This window comes from Bufo gargarizans, chromosome 1, assembly GCF_014858855.1.
Source record: "Bufo gargarizans isolate SCDJY-AF-19 chromosome 1, ASM1485885v1, whole genome shotgun sequence".
Taxonomy (NCBI): Eukaryota; Metazoa; Chordata; class Amphibia; order Anura; family Bufonidae; genus Bufo; species Bufo gargarizans.
In genome coordinates this window covers 605,468,930-605,485,093 of record NC_058080.1, presented here as the reverse complement: position 1 = coordinate 605,485,093, position 16,164 = coordinate 605,468,930, and the positions used below count along the sequence as shown (strand labels likewise).

Below are 16,164 nucleotides of genomic sequence, written 5' to 3'. Positions count from 1 at the left end.
GTCCATGTTTTTCTCATCCCCATTCAGGTGAAAGGATTTCGATAAGGGGCACATTCACATGTGATAGTAGATTTGTGATTTACATTCTTAAGTGTCCATGTGGATTATTATATATGGGGGAAACCTCTATGAGAATGAAGGACAGACTAAGTAAGCACAAATCTACTATCAGAAAAGGAAGCCTATTGCTTCCAATACCCTTTCATTTCCACGAAAAAAAACCATAACATTTCACATTTACGGTATCAGATTATTCGTTACCCCGTCGTGGGGGCGACAGAAATAAAATGTTACTAAAAAGAGAGGCCTACTGGATCCATGGTTTACAAACGATGGAGCCAAGGGGCCTCAATCGTGAATACAATGTGTCTTGCTTCCCATGAGGCATCCTGCTCATATAAAGTTTATACATTTTTTTTTTACTTTTTCCCCAGCGGGATTGATTGCTTAACATATTGGATTATATCGTATTACAAAACTTCGATGATATGACTACTATTGTCAATGAGGGGGAGGAGCTTTACTAATGAGGTCAGTTCCCCTATATTTCCTTTGTCTATTTAAAGTCTGTAAGTGCTGAAACGCGTCACTATGAAATAATATGTGACCAATAAATCGAATTCCTAAATTGAAAATCCTGCGAGTGACGGTCTTCTTACTACGTCATTGCAAGACTGTGTTTAAATAAATTAGACAGAGCCACCTGTGTTCTCTCCTATGCTTGATCTCTTCTTGCTAGAGAGGACGCCAAAGATGAGCTGATCCCAACGGTATGACCTCCCAGTGAATGAGGGACCCCACCAGTAGTATTTAGTTCCCCTGCAACGCCCCAACAGGGGAATAAATCATTACACAGTTTCTACTAAAATCAATCAGCTGGTTTTCTCCAGAACGAGAAAAGCTTTTTATAGCCACTTTTATTTTTTGGCTAGTAGATAAAGGTCCAAAATAGGGGAACCCTCTTTATTAACTGTATGACTCCTCTAAGGGTGTATTCAGATTGTGTAGCTGGGTGCATTTAAAATTGCAGAAAAAACATGCATTTCTGCTGCTGTTTTCAATGCAGTTACATTTTTAGCAGGTGAAACACATTAAATTGACAAGTTTGGCTTGTAAAATCCACAGGCATGGAAATCTGCATGCATTTTCTCTGAATACACCCCAGGAGGATATTTCAAAGTTTTTATTTTTATTTTCAATAGTCTTTTTATTGGTTTTAACATATAAAAGAACAACAATAAAGCATGCATAACATTATCCCTAGAATACTGCGGATACTACATTGCAGGACAGATTGACTTTAGACAATGCTGAGTAAATACTTACTTTATTTTTTATTTTTTTTATTCTAAACCAACAACCCTTGTAATGATCTCTAGTTCACCACAGCAAGACTTACAATATACAGTGTATACTGCTCCATGGTATTCCAATGTAATTCTAGTTTAGGGTGCATGTTACTACCCAACACACCTGTTGAGGAATTTGGAACATCTGAACAGTTGCTATTAAACAGGACTACAGGCGGAAATCTGTAGTAAATCAGATGCACAGATGGCAAGTTGAAAGCCCTACACCCTTCTTTCTGATATTCTTGGGGAGTCCCACAAAATACATAAATATGGTCTAAAATGTTTTAGGAATTGAGGCATATCCCTCATCACAATAGGCTGTTCTCTTTAAGGACTTATCTTTAGATATCTGAACTGACTTCCTCCTAGATAGAAAAGAGTGGAGCCAGCCCTGCCTAGCTACAATAACTAGGAAACCCCCCACTCCATACACAGCCTATGGGACATAGTGCACAGAATATAATGCACGAAATACATTGACATTAAACACTTTAACCACTTACAGTGGGAACACTGCGCATCTACGCAACTTTTGCCACTGTAGTCTATAGGGGATACAGAAACAGCCACAGCTGTCTCCTATAACTAAGCCAAGGGTAACACACTTGCAAAAATTGAAAATCTCAGAGCAGAGACCCCCACCATTAAGACATTACTGGCATATCATGTGAATATTAAACCTACAACAACCCACACCAATAACATACAAATCCTCAAAGCAACCACAAGCAAACACCAAAAAAGCGAGGATGTTATTCATAAAAAATATATCTTTTATTAAATTACATAGTACAATCAATACAGGTCAAGTCAAAAGGGATAGGACAAGAAGAACCGAGCCTCTAGGGGGCTCAACAATGTGGAGAATCACACTTGAGGAAAGTTGCACCCCGAGCAGTCAAGATAACAACAGTTTGGGGGGGCAGATGACAGTAGAGTAGTGGGAGGTGCCACACTTGAGGAAAGTTGCACCCCGAGCAGTCAAGATAACAACAGTTTGGGGGGGCAGATGACAGTGGAGTAGTGGGAGGTGCCAATACCTATCCCCACAACCATGGAAAATACCATCCAATCTGTCCTGGCATCCCCCATGAAAAACCCAGGTGGATGATGGGACAGCAGCTGTATAATAGTGTGACTGATGGTTGCTGTGATAGTAACTAATGCCGCCCGTTCAACCCACACCGAGTCTCATGTTACATACCCATGTTGTTGCTGCTCATTGGTGACAATGGATCCCCAAGTGCCTCAACCTCAACACGTGTATCGCCACGTAGGCTTCGTCAGGAGGTACATTCAACACTAAGACAAGTTGGGTATATAAAGACAAAAGGGGAGGGATCAATCATTTACCTACCACGATCACTTGCATCGGGGGACGATCTTACGCGGTCCCGCCCATGATGTGTGGGTGCTTCCTTCAGCGCCTCCTGATTGGAGCACGTCCGGATAGTAGCCACACAGCGCATGCGCCGGCCGCGTCACCCCTAACCACGTGATCGCGAGGTGGTCACCTGATCCCGACGTCATCATTACATAATCCTCTCAAAGGTCCTTCAACCCCGATCACAAATCATACATCCTAGGATCTTTTGCGCTTATGCACACTCTAAGGGGCCCTGTGACCATCAGCTGTCAGTCGATCGTGACTCCAGCATTCTGTGACCATCCCGAAGGTCCCGCAGTCCCCACTGCAATATCCTCAGGTACATAATCCTTTAATCATATATATACATTATGAAATCACTAACCAAATCATGAGGATCGCATGGTAAAGTCATCAAAAACCAAAATACAGAGAGGAAACATACCATAATTCATCATCCAAAAGTGCATATATATAATGTTTATAGCCATCTCATGAGACAGTGCCTACAGAAATAAACTCTATCCCTAGACCCAGATCACATACACCCCATCATAGATCCCATCATCCTACTATGCTGATCAATTAATAAACATTGCATTGGTTAAAAAGACCCTCGTGTTGCGAGGGATAAAGTGCATAAGTGCTACAAGGAAACAAGTTAGAAAACCTCTGCTGGCAGCTAAGTGCCAAAAAACGATTAAATATGTGCATACGTGCTACAAAGATACAATAAATCTGTGCTGGCAAAAAAATGCCAGGATACATATATAATTGATAGATCGCAGCGACACCGACCGCCAGTGACCAGCAGCAGAAAAATCGACCCCAGGGTTACCCAGATGTCGAATCCTCCGCTGCCGACAGTGGCAAGTCAGTGCCGCCCAAACCACAAATGAGAGGGTCAGCTGTCCAAGTGAAAGATAGAGTGGGACACCCCGTTGCGGTGGCCCAGACCCCTGACACCCAGGCAGCCATACCCTGTGATCACATATAATTGATAAATTACTGCGACATCGACCACCAGTGATCAGCAGCAGAAAACTAGACCCTAAAACACCTGGATGTTGAATCCTCCGCTGCCATCAGTGGCAAGTCGGTGCCGTCCAACAACAAGTGAAAGGGTCAGCTGTCACCAGGTGTTCCCAGACCTTGGTGGAGTTGTTGATTGGGGCCGACCGCAGATCCTTGAAATTGTTGAGAAAGAGATTGACTGCCTGAAAGATAAGATCCAACAAGCGCTGACTAAGGAAGAGCTGGAGGCATTTGACAGAGTTGTGGAGCAGGACCTGGTCAAGTGTGAAAAAGAGATTCAAACAATTAATGCCCTGAATTTCAGCGGGATCTGAGAGATTACCCAAGGAATAAAGTTTTTAGGTGGCAGAAAACGTGGGATAGAAGACGGTCCATATCGAGCAACTCTGTCACTTCTGAAGAGGAATGTGGACAGCCTTTTTCAGGGGAGCGTCCAAAATCTGGGCGAGGTCCAGACGTAGACAGAGACAAGTACAATCTGCGCACCGCATCATAGAAGAGAACAAACGGGAACACCAGCAACAAGGACAAGAAATCCAAGAATTGAAGGTAATTAATTTATCTAATATTACTATGAGTGTTCCTCAGATACAGGTGTTACAAAAGCGTCTGACCTTTTCCCCTACGGGGAAATTTTACTTCTTTGAGGCAGTTAAGGATCTTGAACTCTTTTCCCGTAAGTAACTTTTGAAGAAACACTTTAATAAGAGGGAGGATAAGTCAGCACCTATGACTGTAACTGAACAACAAGCGATGCAAGATCTGATGTCCCTTTTAGACGAACAGGAGGGTCAGCTGCGGACAACGACTCCTGTACATTTGCACCGGAGATCACAGACCTTTCCCCCCAGATCCCTATGTCCAGTGGTGGATATCTTTACCAAATTGGTAAAGCAATATTTTAAGAAAATTACATCAAGGAAATATAGAGACAATCTGACCTCACCACAAAGTAAAGCACTGAGGGAATTAAAATCTCTCAAAGAGGTAGTAATCAAACAAGCGGACAAGGGGGGCAACGTTGTGATCTGGCCGGTGCAGTTATATGAGCAGGAAGTCTTCAGGCAACTTAATGATAGATCCTGCTATATGCGCCTGGATAGGAATACCTCTGTCAAGTACCAGGCAGAACTATATATGCTGCTGCATGAGGCAGTGGTAAATAATGTAATCAGCCCCAAAATGATGGAGGGTTTGATGTGGAGTCTCCGGTCAGCCCCACATTGTATCTGCTGCCCAAGGTGCGCAAGAATGCCACCAATCCACCAGGACGAGCCATCGTCTTGGGGATTGGTGGACTTTGTGCCAACATTGGGAAGTTTATTGATTTTTACCTTAAGGGCTGTGTGGAGACCCTACCATTGTTTGTACAAGATACGTCAGACATGCTAAGGCGATTAGATGGACTGTACTTGGAGGATGATATGCTTTTGGTCACCTGCGACGTGGAGTCCCTGTACACGTCGATATGCCACGACCAGGGCTTGAGGGCGTCGAGATATTTTCTTTCCATGACAAATCTGGACGATGATCTCATTGAATTGATTTTGAAATTATTAGAATTTTTATTAACCCTTAATTATTTCCTGTTCAAGGATCTCTTCTTCCTACATCTCTGGGGAACTGCGATGGGGGCGCCCTGCACGCCCTCATATGCTAATTTGTTCCTGGGGCTGTGGGAGGGAGAAATCGTCCAGAATTCAGTGGGTTTCGACGCGGCTCTGCTCTGGTCGAGGTATATCGACGACGTGTTTTTTATCTGGCAGGGCTCCACATTGCAGTTTGATGACTTCTTGGTGGGCCTCAATCTCAATGATCGTAACATCAAATTTACCTGGAAGTACAGTCCACTGGAAGTGGACTTCCTGGATATAATCATCAAGGAGAGTAGGGGTATGATCGTGATGGATGTACACAGGAAGCCCATCGTGATGGATGTACACAGGAAGTCTGAACAACAATCCCTGGACTTACCAATCAATTCCTAGACAGAGAGTATCAGATGGGAATGGTCAGAAGAGGTTATGAGATGGCTAAAACCAAGACGAGAGATGCCCTTCTGTCTAGGAAGAAACGATCAGAACAACAAAAAGATAGTTCGGTAAGATTCATTACTCCATTTAACAGCGAATGGCATACAATACAGGAGATTATGAAGAGACATTGGTCAGTGTTACTGACAGATAGGGATCTGCGGTCGTCCCACCCAATTATCCTCAAATTTCATGGAGAAGGTCTAAAACTCTACGGGACATCCTGACGAGAAGTCATTATGTAGCAGATATTCCAAGAGGAATCTTTGGGTGTAAGGGTCCCCCGTGGGGTTCGAGAGCCTGTGGCAAGTGCGCTGCGTGTATTTATATGGAAAGTTCCACCACTTTCTATGACGCCTCCGGGGACACGGAGTTTAAGATTGTACATTACATAACCTGTACCACAGAGAGAGTTGTATATTGGTTGACTTGTCCATGCCGATTGATTTATATCGGCATGACAACTAGAACCTTGAAAACTCGGATATTGGAACATGCTAGCAAAATCAGCACAGCCTCACAATGTGAAGATCAGGACGTGGAAGAGTTACAATCTGTGCCGCGACACTTCTTTAAGTGCCACAATAGGGATCCCAGCAGTCCTGAGGGTAAGAGGGATTGATAAAGTGAGGTTGGGAGTGCAAAAAAAGCATTACTACAAAAGGAAACTAAGTGGATTACATTGCTAGATACTGTGGTTCCAGTTGGATTAAACAAATACAATAGCTTCAAATCCTTTCTGTAAGACGTGAATTTTATATGTGGGCATATAAGATTTTTAATATGTGTTTTCATTTTCGTTTAGAGATACTTGAGATGGAGGGGGATATGATGGTATGACAGCCACGAGTGAGCCTGTTAACCAAATCACGTTAACTGAATGGAGATTTGGACCGTGTCCTTACGATGGATTGTCATCAACTGCCAGTGAAGAAACATCCTCCAGCACTGTTGTCCACTTATGGTGGGGAAGTGTTGACAGTATCGGGGCTTTTAACCACCGCCCGTTGTACGGCGACACTGCTTACATTATGATAACATTGGTGGTTAATATTATGTCAACACTGGTGGTCACTGAATCAACTATGGACTTTACAATGTATCATAGCACAGTACACACCTTACTATAGGGTATGCCTTTGTGTTAGAGGACTGGGCCACCCCGTGGTGGTGTCCCACTCCTGTCTTCCACGTGGACAGCTGACCCTTTCACTTGTTGTTGGGCGGCACCGACTTGCCACTGATGGCAGAGGAGAATTCGACATCCAGGTGTTTTAGGGTCGAGTTTTCTGCTGCTGATCACTGGTGGTCGATGTCGCAGTAATTTATCAATTATATGTGATCACAGAGTATGGCTGTCTGGGTGTGAGGGGTCTGGACCACCGCAACGGGGTGTCCCACTCCATCTTTCACTTGGACAGCTGACCTTCTCATTTGTGGTTTGGGCGGCACTGACTAGCCACTGTCAGCAGCGGAGGATTCGACATCTGGGTAACCCTGGGGTCGATTTTTCTGCTGCTGGTCACTGGCGGTCGGTCGGTGTCGCTGCAATCTATCAATTATATATGTATCCTGGCATTTATTTGCCAGCACAGATTTATTGTATCTTTGTAGCACGTATGCACATATTTAATCGTTTTTTGGCACTTAGTTGCCAGCAGAGGTTTTCTAACTTGTTTCCTTGTAGCACTTTATCCCTCGCAACATGAGGGTCTTTTTAACCAATGCAATGTTTATTAATTGATCAGCATAGTAGGATGATGGGATCTATGATGGGGTGTATGTGATCTGGGTCTAGGGATAGAGTTTATTTCTGTAGGCACTGTCTCATGAGATAGCTTTAAACATATATATATACATGCACTTTTGGATGATGAATTATGGTATGTTTCTTCTCTGTATTTTGGTTTTTGATGACTTTACCATGCGATCCTCATGATTTGGTTAGTGATTTCATAATGTATATATGTGATTAAAGGATTATGTACCTGAGGATATTGCAGTGGGGACTGCGGGACCTTCGGGATGGTCACAGAATGCTGGAGTCACGATCGACTGACAGCTGATGGTCACAGGGCCCCTTAGAGTGTGCATAAGCGCAAAAGATCCTAGGATGTATGATTTGTGATCAGGGTTGAAGGACCTTTGAGAGGATCATGTGATGATGACGTCGGGATCAGGTGATCACCTCGCGATCACGTGGTTAGCGCTGTGTGGCTGCTATCCGGATGTGCTCCAATCAGGAGGCGCTGAAGGAAGCATCCACACATCATGGGCGGGACCGCGTAAGATCGTCCCCCGATGCAGGTGATCGTGGTAGGTAAATGATTGATCCCTCCCCTTTTGTTTTTATATGCCCAATTTGTCTTAGTGTTGAATGTACCTCCTGACGAAGCCTACGTGGCGAAACACGTGGCGAGGTTGAGGCACTTGGGGATCCATTGTCACCAATGAGCAGCAACAACATGGGTATGTAACGTGAGACTCTGTGTGGGTTGGACGGGCGGCATTAGTTACTATAACAGCAACCATCAGTCGCACTATTATACAGCCGCTGTCCCATCATCCACCTTGGTTTTTCATGGGGGATGCCAGGACAGATTGGATGGTATTTTCCATGGTTGTGGGGATAGGTATTGGCACCTCCCACTACTCCACTGTCATCTGCCCCCCCAAACTGTTGTTATCGTGACTGCTCGGGGTGCAACTTTCCTCAAGTGTGATTCTCCACATTGTTGAGCCCCCTAGAGGCTCGGTTCTTCTTGTCCTATCCCTTTTGACTTGACCTGCATTGATTGTGCTATGTAATTTAATAAAAGATAAAAAAAAATTCAATAACAGCCTCGCTTTTTATATCATGTGAATATGCCATAAATGTCTCTGGTAAGAAAACTATGTTAAAGGATGGCTACATCTTTCACACAAAATGATCAATTACCACGTAATAAGAAAAGCTCCCCAAAAGAGTTGGGTATGATTCATTGAGCCCTATTAGATGATTAACACCAGGAGCTCTCCCCATAGAAGTCAATGCAGAAGTGGCTGGATTTTTCTCAGCATTGCAGGCACATATGAACATGGGACCAACACAGATGTCTTCAGCTGCCAAGCAAACATGAAACAGGTCAGCCAGTTTCATAGGACAAATCTGCTGCTAGATGCCCTTTAAATGGATTTTCTGGGATTTTGATACTGATGACCTATTCTCAGGATAGGTCAGATCGGTGGGGGTCTCCTTGTTGACCAAGCACAGTGCCGTACATTGTATTGTGGCTGTGCTTTGTATTGCCCTCAGCTTCATTGAAGTGAATGAGGCTGAGATGCGATGCCAAGCACAACCGCCATACAATGGTCACAGAAGAGCTGGTACCTTCTCAAACAGCTGATCGGCGGGGTCCTGGGTGTCGGACCCCCGCTGATCAGATACTGATGACCTATCTTGGAAAACCCCTTTAAGGAGAACCTATCTTCAAATAAAAATGTTAAATCAAAGTACTTCTGTGAATATGCGCCACTCTGAATAGGAAGTGCAATTTTTTTGCACTTACCTCCCCATCCCTGAATTATGGGCAATAGTTCTGCCTCCAAATTAGCAAGTGTGACCATGGTAAGCCAAATGGCTATCCCTGTACTTAATGGAGGGTGAGTGTCACGGTCTCTAACGTGACAGGTGTCAGAAGATCTAAGAGACTGGCTGCATGTGATGTGATCTGACAGCCTCTTTGGTATCACTTGTTTTCAGTGTTGTTGCTAGTATGACCACACCTCTTGTCTCAGGTGTAGCTTAGTGGTCATTACTGCTCCTCTATTTAGTCTGGCTATACCCATCATGCTATGCGGTTAATAGCTTAAGTTTGGTAGTGGAAGTGCTGGTGTGTGCTCCTCTTCTGAATTCCTGCTCGTCCATTTACTTCTACTTAAGTGTTACTTCCTTTTCATATTTTGTTGTTTCCCCTCTTTTTTTTTTGTTACTAGGCTTCAGGGAGAGGCTGGTTCTTTCATATTGGGAGGAACAGGCCGTCTCAAGCCAGACACTACTCCAGGGCTATTCAGGGTTTCCAGGGTCTTAGGTTCCAGTGTATGAACATTCTTACCCTCGAGGTCCATTCATACGGATAGGAGTCAGGGCTAGGATTAGGGTTTCCATAGGTGATGACCGTTTCCCTTTGAGGCCTAGTTCCTTTTCCCTTCCCTACTGTTGTCGGTGTGGTGTTCCCTCCCACATCAGTACGTGACAGTGATCTTTTCTGCTCTGCTTACAGCTTTTGTATTTTGGAACTAAATGTAATCTATATAATATACAACTTATACTGATCGTGTGCTTCATCAGTTCAGTCTCATCAAGAGCTGTATTTCACAACTTTCGGCAGTTCCCTACTGTTTTAGTGTCTGCGCCAAAGTGATCTGTTGTTTTCCATTCAAGGAGGTTTGCTATTTACAGGCACTGCGCTAAATCTCCCAAAACACAGTTCCTTACATCTAAACACATTTTCTAACCGTCTCTAAAAATAGCATATATTTCATTTTTATTGGCAAATTCACCTAATAATAGAGCAAAAGCTGAAAACAAGGTTTGCAGCCTGCAAACGTGTGATAGTCAAGCAGCAACTCTTGATGCCTAGTGCCTTCTGCCATTCATAAAAGTTTGTATCTACTCAGAAATATATTTGGAGTAGTTCCAAATAGGACAACTTCCAGACGGCTGCATAGACACCCCATTAATTTCTATAAAATGCAATTGAGGTGGTCAGGTCATGAGTTCCTGTAGATAGTCTGCCAATATCTCAAGAGGTAGAAGGTAGCTATAGACAGCACAGGGAAATTACCGATACTGCATAGGGGCATGGGGCAACTTGAATTAATATCAGCACAGCAACATGGAAAATAGGTGGAATATTATCTGGATGAATTGCTGTTTAACCCTTTGAATCTAGCCATACAAGATTCCTTGGCTGACAGCTGTTCCTTCCAGCCCCCTCCCCCCATATATATACATACTTGACTCAACCACATGTGTTCTCAGTTGGGAGAGAGGAATAAGCCACTTACAGACACCTCTTGATACCAAAAGAATTGGGCATGTTGAAATCCAACTGCTCTACCCTTCTTTCCCCAACATGTGCCATTGGGGGAGAGATGGAAGTCACATTTGATGGCCAACATTCATCTAATGTACATGGCTACATTAAGAGTTAAACCTATGACGGATCTCAATACCGGAAAATAGAAATGCTAGTGTGAAAGTAGCCTAAGCTGTGACCTTGCTCACCATGCTGAGCTCCTTCCACTGATTTCTGTTATACCCTGATAGTTCTTGTTGCCCCTTGTCCTTTCCACTTGCTTTAAGATACCAGATCAGTATCTGACCATTGTGTTAAAAAACAGTATTGAGATGCAACTATTTTCCTTCTGATAGACCAAGTGATCGTTCATGTTGAACTACCATGTGAATCCTCTTATAGGACGCTCTCTGTATGTTTGCGAATACCAGGGACAAAATCATTAGCACTAGAGATGAGCGAATTTCTTAAAAGTTCGATTCGGCTAATTCGACGAATTTCAGAAAAAAATTCGCTTTGTGACGAATTACTTCGTCATAAAGTGCATTTTTTTGTAAGTTGCCGGTGCAATGATAGGAAGCTGCGATAGCGCTGCCCCCATCATTGTACCCCTCAGATGTCGCTTTCATACATGATCGCGGCATATGAGTGTCTAATTAACAATAATTTCATTAAACTTACCGCCTCCATTTGCTCGCGAAGGGCCGGCCGCCGCCATCTTGCTTGAAGATCTCAGCCGAAATCCTGTGCAGTGCGAGATTACATCATCACGCCGGCCAGCGTGATGATGTAATCTTGCGCGGCACGGGATTTTGGCCGAGATCTTCAAACAAGATGGAACCTGGCGGCCTGTCGCGAGCTAATGGAGGAGGTAAGTTTTAATTTTTTTTTTTTTTATACTATTGCAGGTTAAATCGATTCGCTGACACCAAGCTCTAGGAAATTTGGCTTCTAGGCGAATCGAATTTATCCTGAATTTCGGATCGAATTCCACTTCATGGGATTCAATTTGCTCATCTCTAATTAGCAACAGTTTGCTTCACAGTTTGGAAGCAACTGTATATCTCCAGGTCATGCACTTTAGTCAATTCATTAAAAGTTATTAATCTCTGTATTGGAAACTGACTGGTAACAAATATCGGCCATTACTGTGTCCCCCGTCCCCCCCCCCCCCATTTCTGAAAGCTGGATTACAACCCCATTGGATGCTGCAATTGTGGCTATATTGGGTGAGGCTACTTTCACACCAGTGTTTTCGCTGGATCCATCATGGATCATCAAAAACGCTTCCGTTCTGATAATACAACCGGCTGCATCCATTATAAACGGATCCGGTTGTATTATCTTTAACAGTGCCAAGACAGATCCGTCATGAACTCCACTGAAAGTCTATAGGGATGGATCCATTTTCTATTGTGTCAGAGAAAACGGATCTGTCCCCATTGACTTACATTGTGAGACAGGACGGATCCGTCTTGCTCCGCACCACATCGCGGACAGAAAAACGCTGCTTACAGCGGGACGCAACCACATGGAGAGGAATGCATTCTGGAGCATTCAGTTTTGTTCAGTTCAGTTTTGTCCCTATTGACAATGAATGGGGACAAAACAGAAGTGTTTTCCCCCCCTATTGAGATCCTATGATGGATCCTAATGGCGGAAAGGGAAAGCGCAAGTGTGAAAGTAGCCTAACACAAATATAAGCTATGGTTATAGTTGTCACATTGGAGTTCTGTAATCAGAGTGTGTAAATGATCAGCCACAGTGCCCCAATAACAGTGATCAATAGTGTCCACCCAACAGTGACCATAACAGTGACAGCTATAGTGCTCCCAAAATAGACAGGTACAACCAGAGTGCTCCTATAACTACAACCACAGTTCCCTCGTAACAGAGCTACTGACAGTGTCCCCTATAAGAATAACCATACTGCATCCTGCAATGACTGCAACAGTGACAAACACAGCTCCCACATTATAGTGACCATAATGCCACCATAACCAGAGTCAGCCACAGTGCCTGTCATTGTAGTGACCTTCTAACAGTAACAATCGGAGCACCCCCATTGGAATAATAGCCGCATAGGGTCCATTCACACATTCGTAGTTCTGGGTCTGCATCCATTCCGCAATTTTGTGGAACGGGTGCAAACCCCATTAATTTCAATGCGGCCGCAAAATATGCGGACAGCACACCGTGTGCTGTCCACATCCATAGTGCCGTTACTTGGCCCCACAAAAAAGACAGAGCATGTTTTATTCTTGTCCACAATCTTGTGGACAAGAATAGGCATTTTTATCATAGGGCCGGCCATGTGCAGTCTGCAAAATGCAAGAGCTAACACGGCCGGTATCCATGTTTTGCGGATCCGCAAGTTTGCAGACTGCAAAACACTTACAGACGCGTGAATGGACCTTTAAAGAAATAGTCTAACTATATTTTGATTTTTTTTGCTGTATTAAGCATTACTATTATTACATGCACCTTGTTTTAACCTCATGCTGCTCAGATTACTAATCCCAATAATGTGAGGCACAGAATAACAGTTGCAGGTTGAGTAATCCCATGTAGCTTCCATGACATCTTTACTGTTGGTGATTAGATTGGATCTTCACATCAGACCCTGGTAAGTGAACCTTCTTACTGTACCCATACTTTATCTACCTTGTATGTCTGGAGATCATCATGGTCACGTATCATTCATAATAAACCCTAGAGATTCAGATAATTCTGGTGGACACAGAGTTTTTTTTTTCATCTTTGCCTTGCAGGATACTTAGAAGAATTCTTAATAAATTGAACATCCTGGATTTATTATGTTCTCTGGATATTTCAGTTCAGTATAGAGAACTTGAGAAACTTGCTGATTATTTATGCACGAGTAACAGAAGTATATGTAGGATGCTTTATAGATACTGGCACCATATCTATCATATTACAAAATCAGCCCTAGCACCCCCCACCATCACGTGCACATTTTATGTGCGATGTAATCTCTTATCATCTACATTACAATTGTATAACAGATGTGTAATGCCTGACACATTTTGTCTGCATTTAGAGTAAGACCTAGTGTGCCCCCTTGAGGCTCTGTTTTGTTTCAAAGTCAGGGCTCTTCTACACACGCTAGGCTCAATACCACAACGTGGCGTCGTATATATGCCACAAAAAAAACATCACACAATATATTTAAATTATTTAAAAAAATAACATAGGGGGAGATTTATCAAAGTGGTGCCCATAGCAACCAATCAGATTCCCCCTTTCTTTTTCCAAAGGAGCTGTGAAAAATTAAAGGTGGAATCTGATTGGTTGCTATGGGCAACTAAGCCAGTTCTACTTTACACCAGCTTGATAAATCTCCCCCATAATTTTCATTGTATCAAATCCAGATGAAAAAATATTCCATGATTAAAACAGAAGTTACCTCTATACCTACACAGAACCATGATGATCAGGAGAAAACACCAGCATGAGAATCAGTAAACATAACCCAAAAGGGGGGAATATGAGTCAAAGTGCAAAAAATGCAAAGTCTAAGGAATAACAATGATCCAGACCACAGCAGCACCTGAGACTCCAATGCTGTTTTGCATTCGCTTCCTCCAGGGGGACTCAGGGCTTGTTCACATCATCAATTAGTGCTCCATGTGTTCTCTTTCAAATGGATTGTAACGATAGCGGATCGCGAACGGACAAAACGGAAACAAACTGATCAGTTTTTCTTTTCTTTTTTATTACAGTAATGTACCACACAAAAAAAAGATCAAAATCATACTACGGAACACGCATTCCAATTAACACGATAATGAATAAACCGTTTTTTTCTTTTTTGCCCCTTTTCTAACAGATTGAAACAACGACGCTGATGTGAACGAGCCCTTAGTCAGTTTTATCAATCAAAATAGTAACATAAACGTGTAATAAAATGTAGTTTTGCTAATATTCTCATGGTGTACTGTAATATGACTATGTTTTATGCAGTGACATTCATCCATGCATTGCTGTATCTTACCATTCTGATGATACCGGGTACCGTAGCCATGTCGTTGTCTATCAGATGGCCTTGGCCTCTCGTAGGTGTCATAGTAGTTGTAATAAGGATTGTCATCATTACCATACTTGTAAGGGTTATATGGATCATCTCCTTGCATCCTTTCCAGCCTGCCTCTGTTGCTTGTAGTTGCATTTACTCTTTGTGATGGCTGTGGACTGGGTTGAGCAGCAGTGTGTCTCCTGTCAGAAGCACTCTCTTGTCTGCTTCTTTGTCTAGGAGAAGCATCCTCTCCTTGACTTCTTGGTCTGCCAGCTTGGAACCAGAGACGACTTGCAGTCTCACTTGCCTGATTTGTGCTTGTGGCTTGTCGAACTTCAGTCTGAGGGTTTTCAGGTCTGGAATCTTGTGGTCTCACTGAAGCTCCTGGAGATGTACTATTTCTACTGCTTAATAGCAGCAAAGGATTGTTAGGTGAACCCGATGCAGAAGTTCTTCTCCTTGATGGCTGATACTCAGAGCCCTGGCTCAGTAGGCTGTATACTCTCCCATTGTTCTGCCACTGCACCCTCTGCCTCCATGAAGGGTTGGAACCACCAGCTATTCTGTGGTGTTGTTGACAGGTGCCTTGCAAAATGCAGTATATTATGAAGACAACTAGATGCAGTAAAGGTGTACTGACTTTTAAGGAGTCCATTTTCCAAATAAAAATATGAAGTATTAAGGTTTCAATTAAAAGGGGACATATGAGAAAAAGTAAAAAGCTAAGACAAGAAGCAGTTATTGTAAATGAAAGGATAGCAGGACCTCTGTCTTTTAGGCAAAGCAGACGAGTGAGCCACTTCTCATATTTCTATAGTTTTGCTGGTGCTTGCAGTGGTGAACAGAGGGGAGGGGAGGAGAGATGGGAGTTTTTAAAGTTTCTGGCATGTTTAATAAAAGTTATACAAGATTCATTGGCTGGCTGCCTCCTCTGTTATTTGTTCATGTAATATGATTGAGAACGTGGGGCTTAGCATATCTTCAAGACCCCCTGTCCAGAAAGCATATAGAAACACATGCAGATGAAGCAGAACCTAGCACATAAGTAAAGATTCATTTCATAGATGATAAGGGGGCATTATACTTTGCATTTTTGGATATTTGAGGCTACATTACTGAGTATAGAAACAGAATTAATTGGTGCATCCTGCATGGTAGAACAAAAACTCAGGTGCACATATTTTATAGTTATAGGGAAAGTCACACAGGCATAGCAACATTTTATAAACTGTGTATGATCTATATACAAACTAATACCTCATCATCTAATATGCAATCATAG

General features: G+C 43.0%; 1 protein-coding gene across 1 annotated transcript in view; it reads right to left on the bottom strand.

Annotated features, from left to right (window-relative positions):
- The window catches only part of LOX (lysyl oxidase), a 45,829-nt gene extending 30,121 nt beyond the window's left edge, over positions 1–15,708 (bottom strand). The window contains exon 1 of the mRNA XM_044282377.1: positions 14,862–15,708. Coding sequence (XP_044138312.1) covers positions 14,862–15,537 — 676 coding nt within the window. The 5' untranslated portion in view covers positions 15,538–15,708. The remainder of the gene's footprint in view (positions 1–14,861) is intronic.
- Positions 15,709–16,164: the final 456 nt, after the last annotated feature.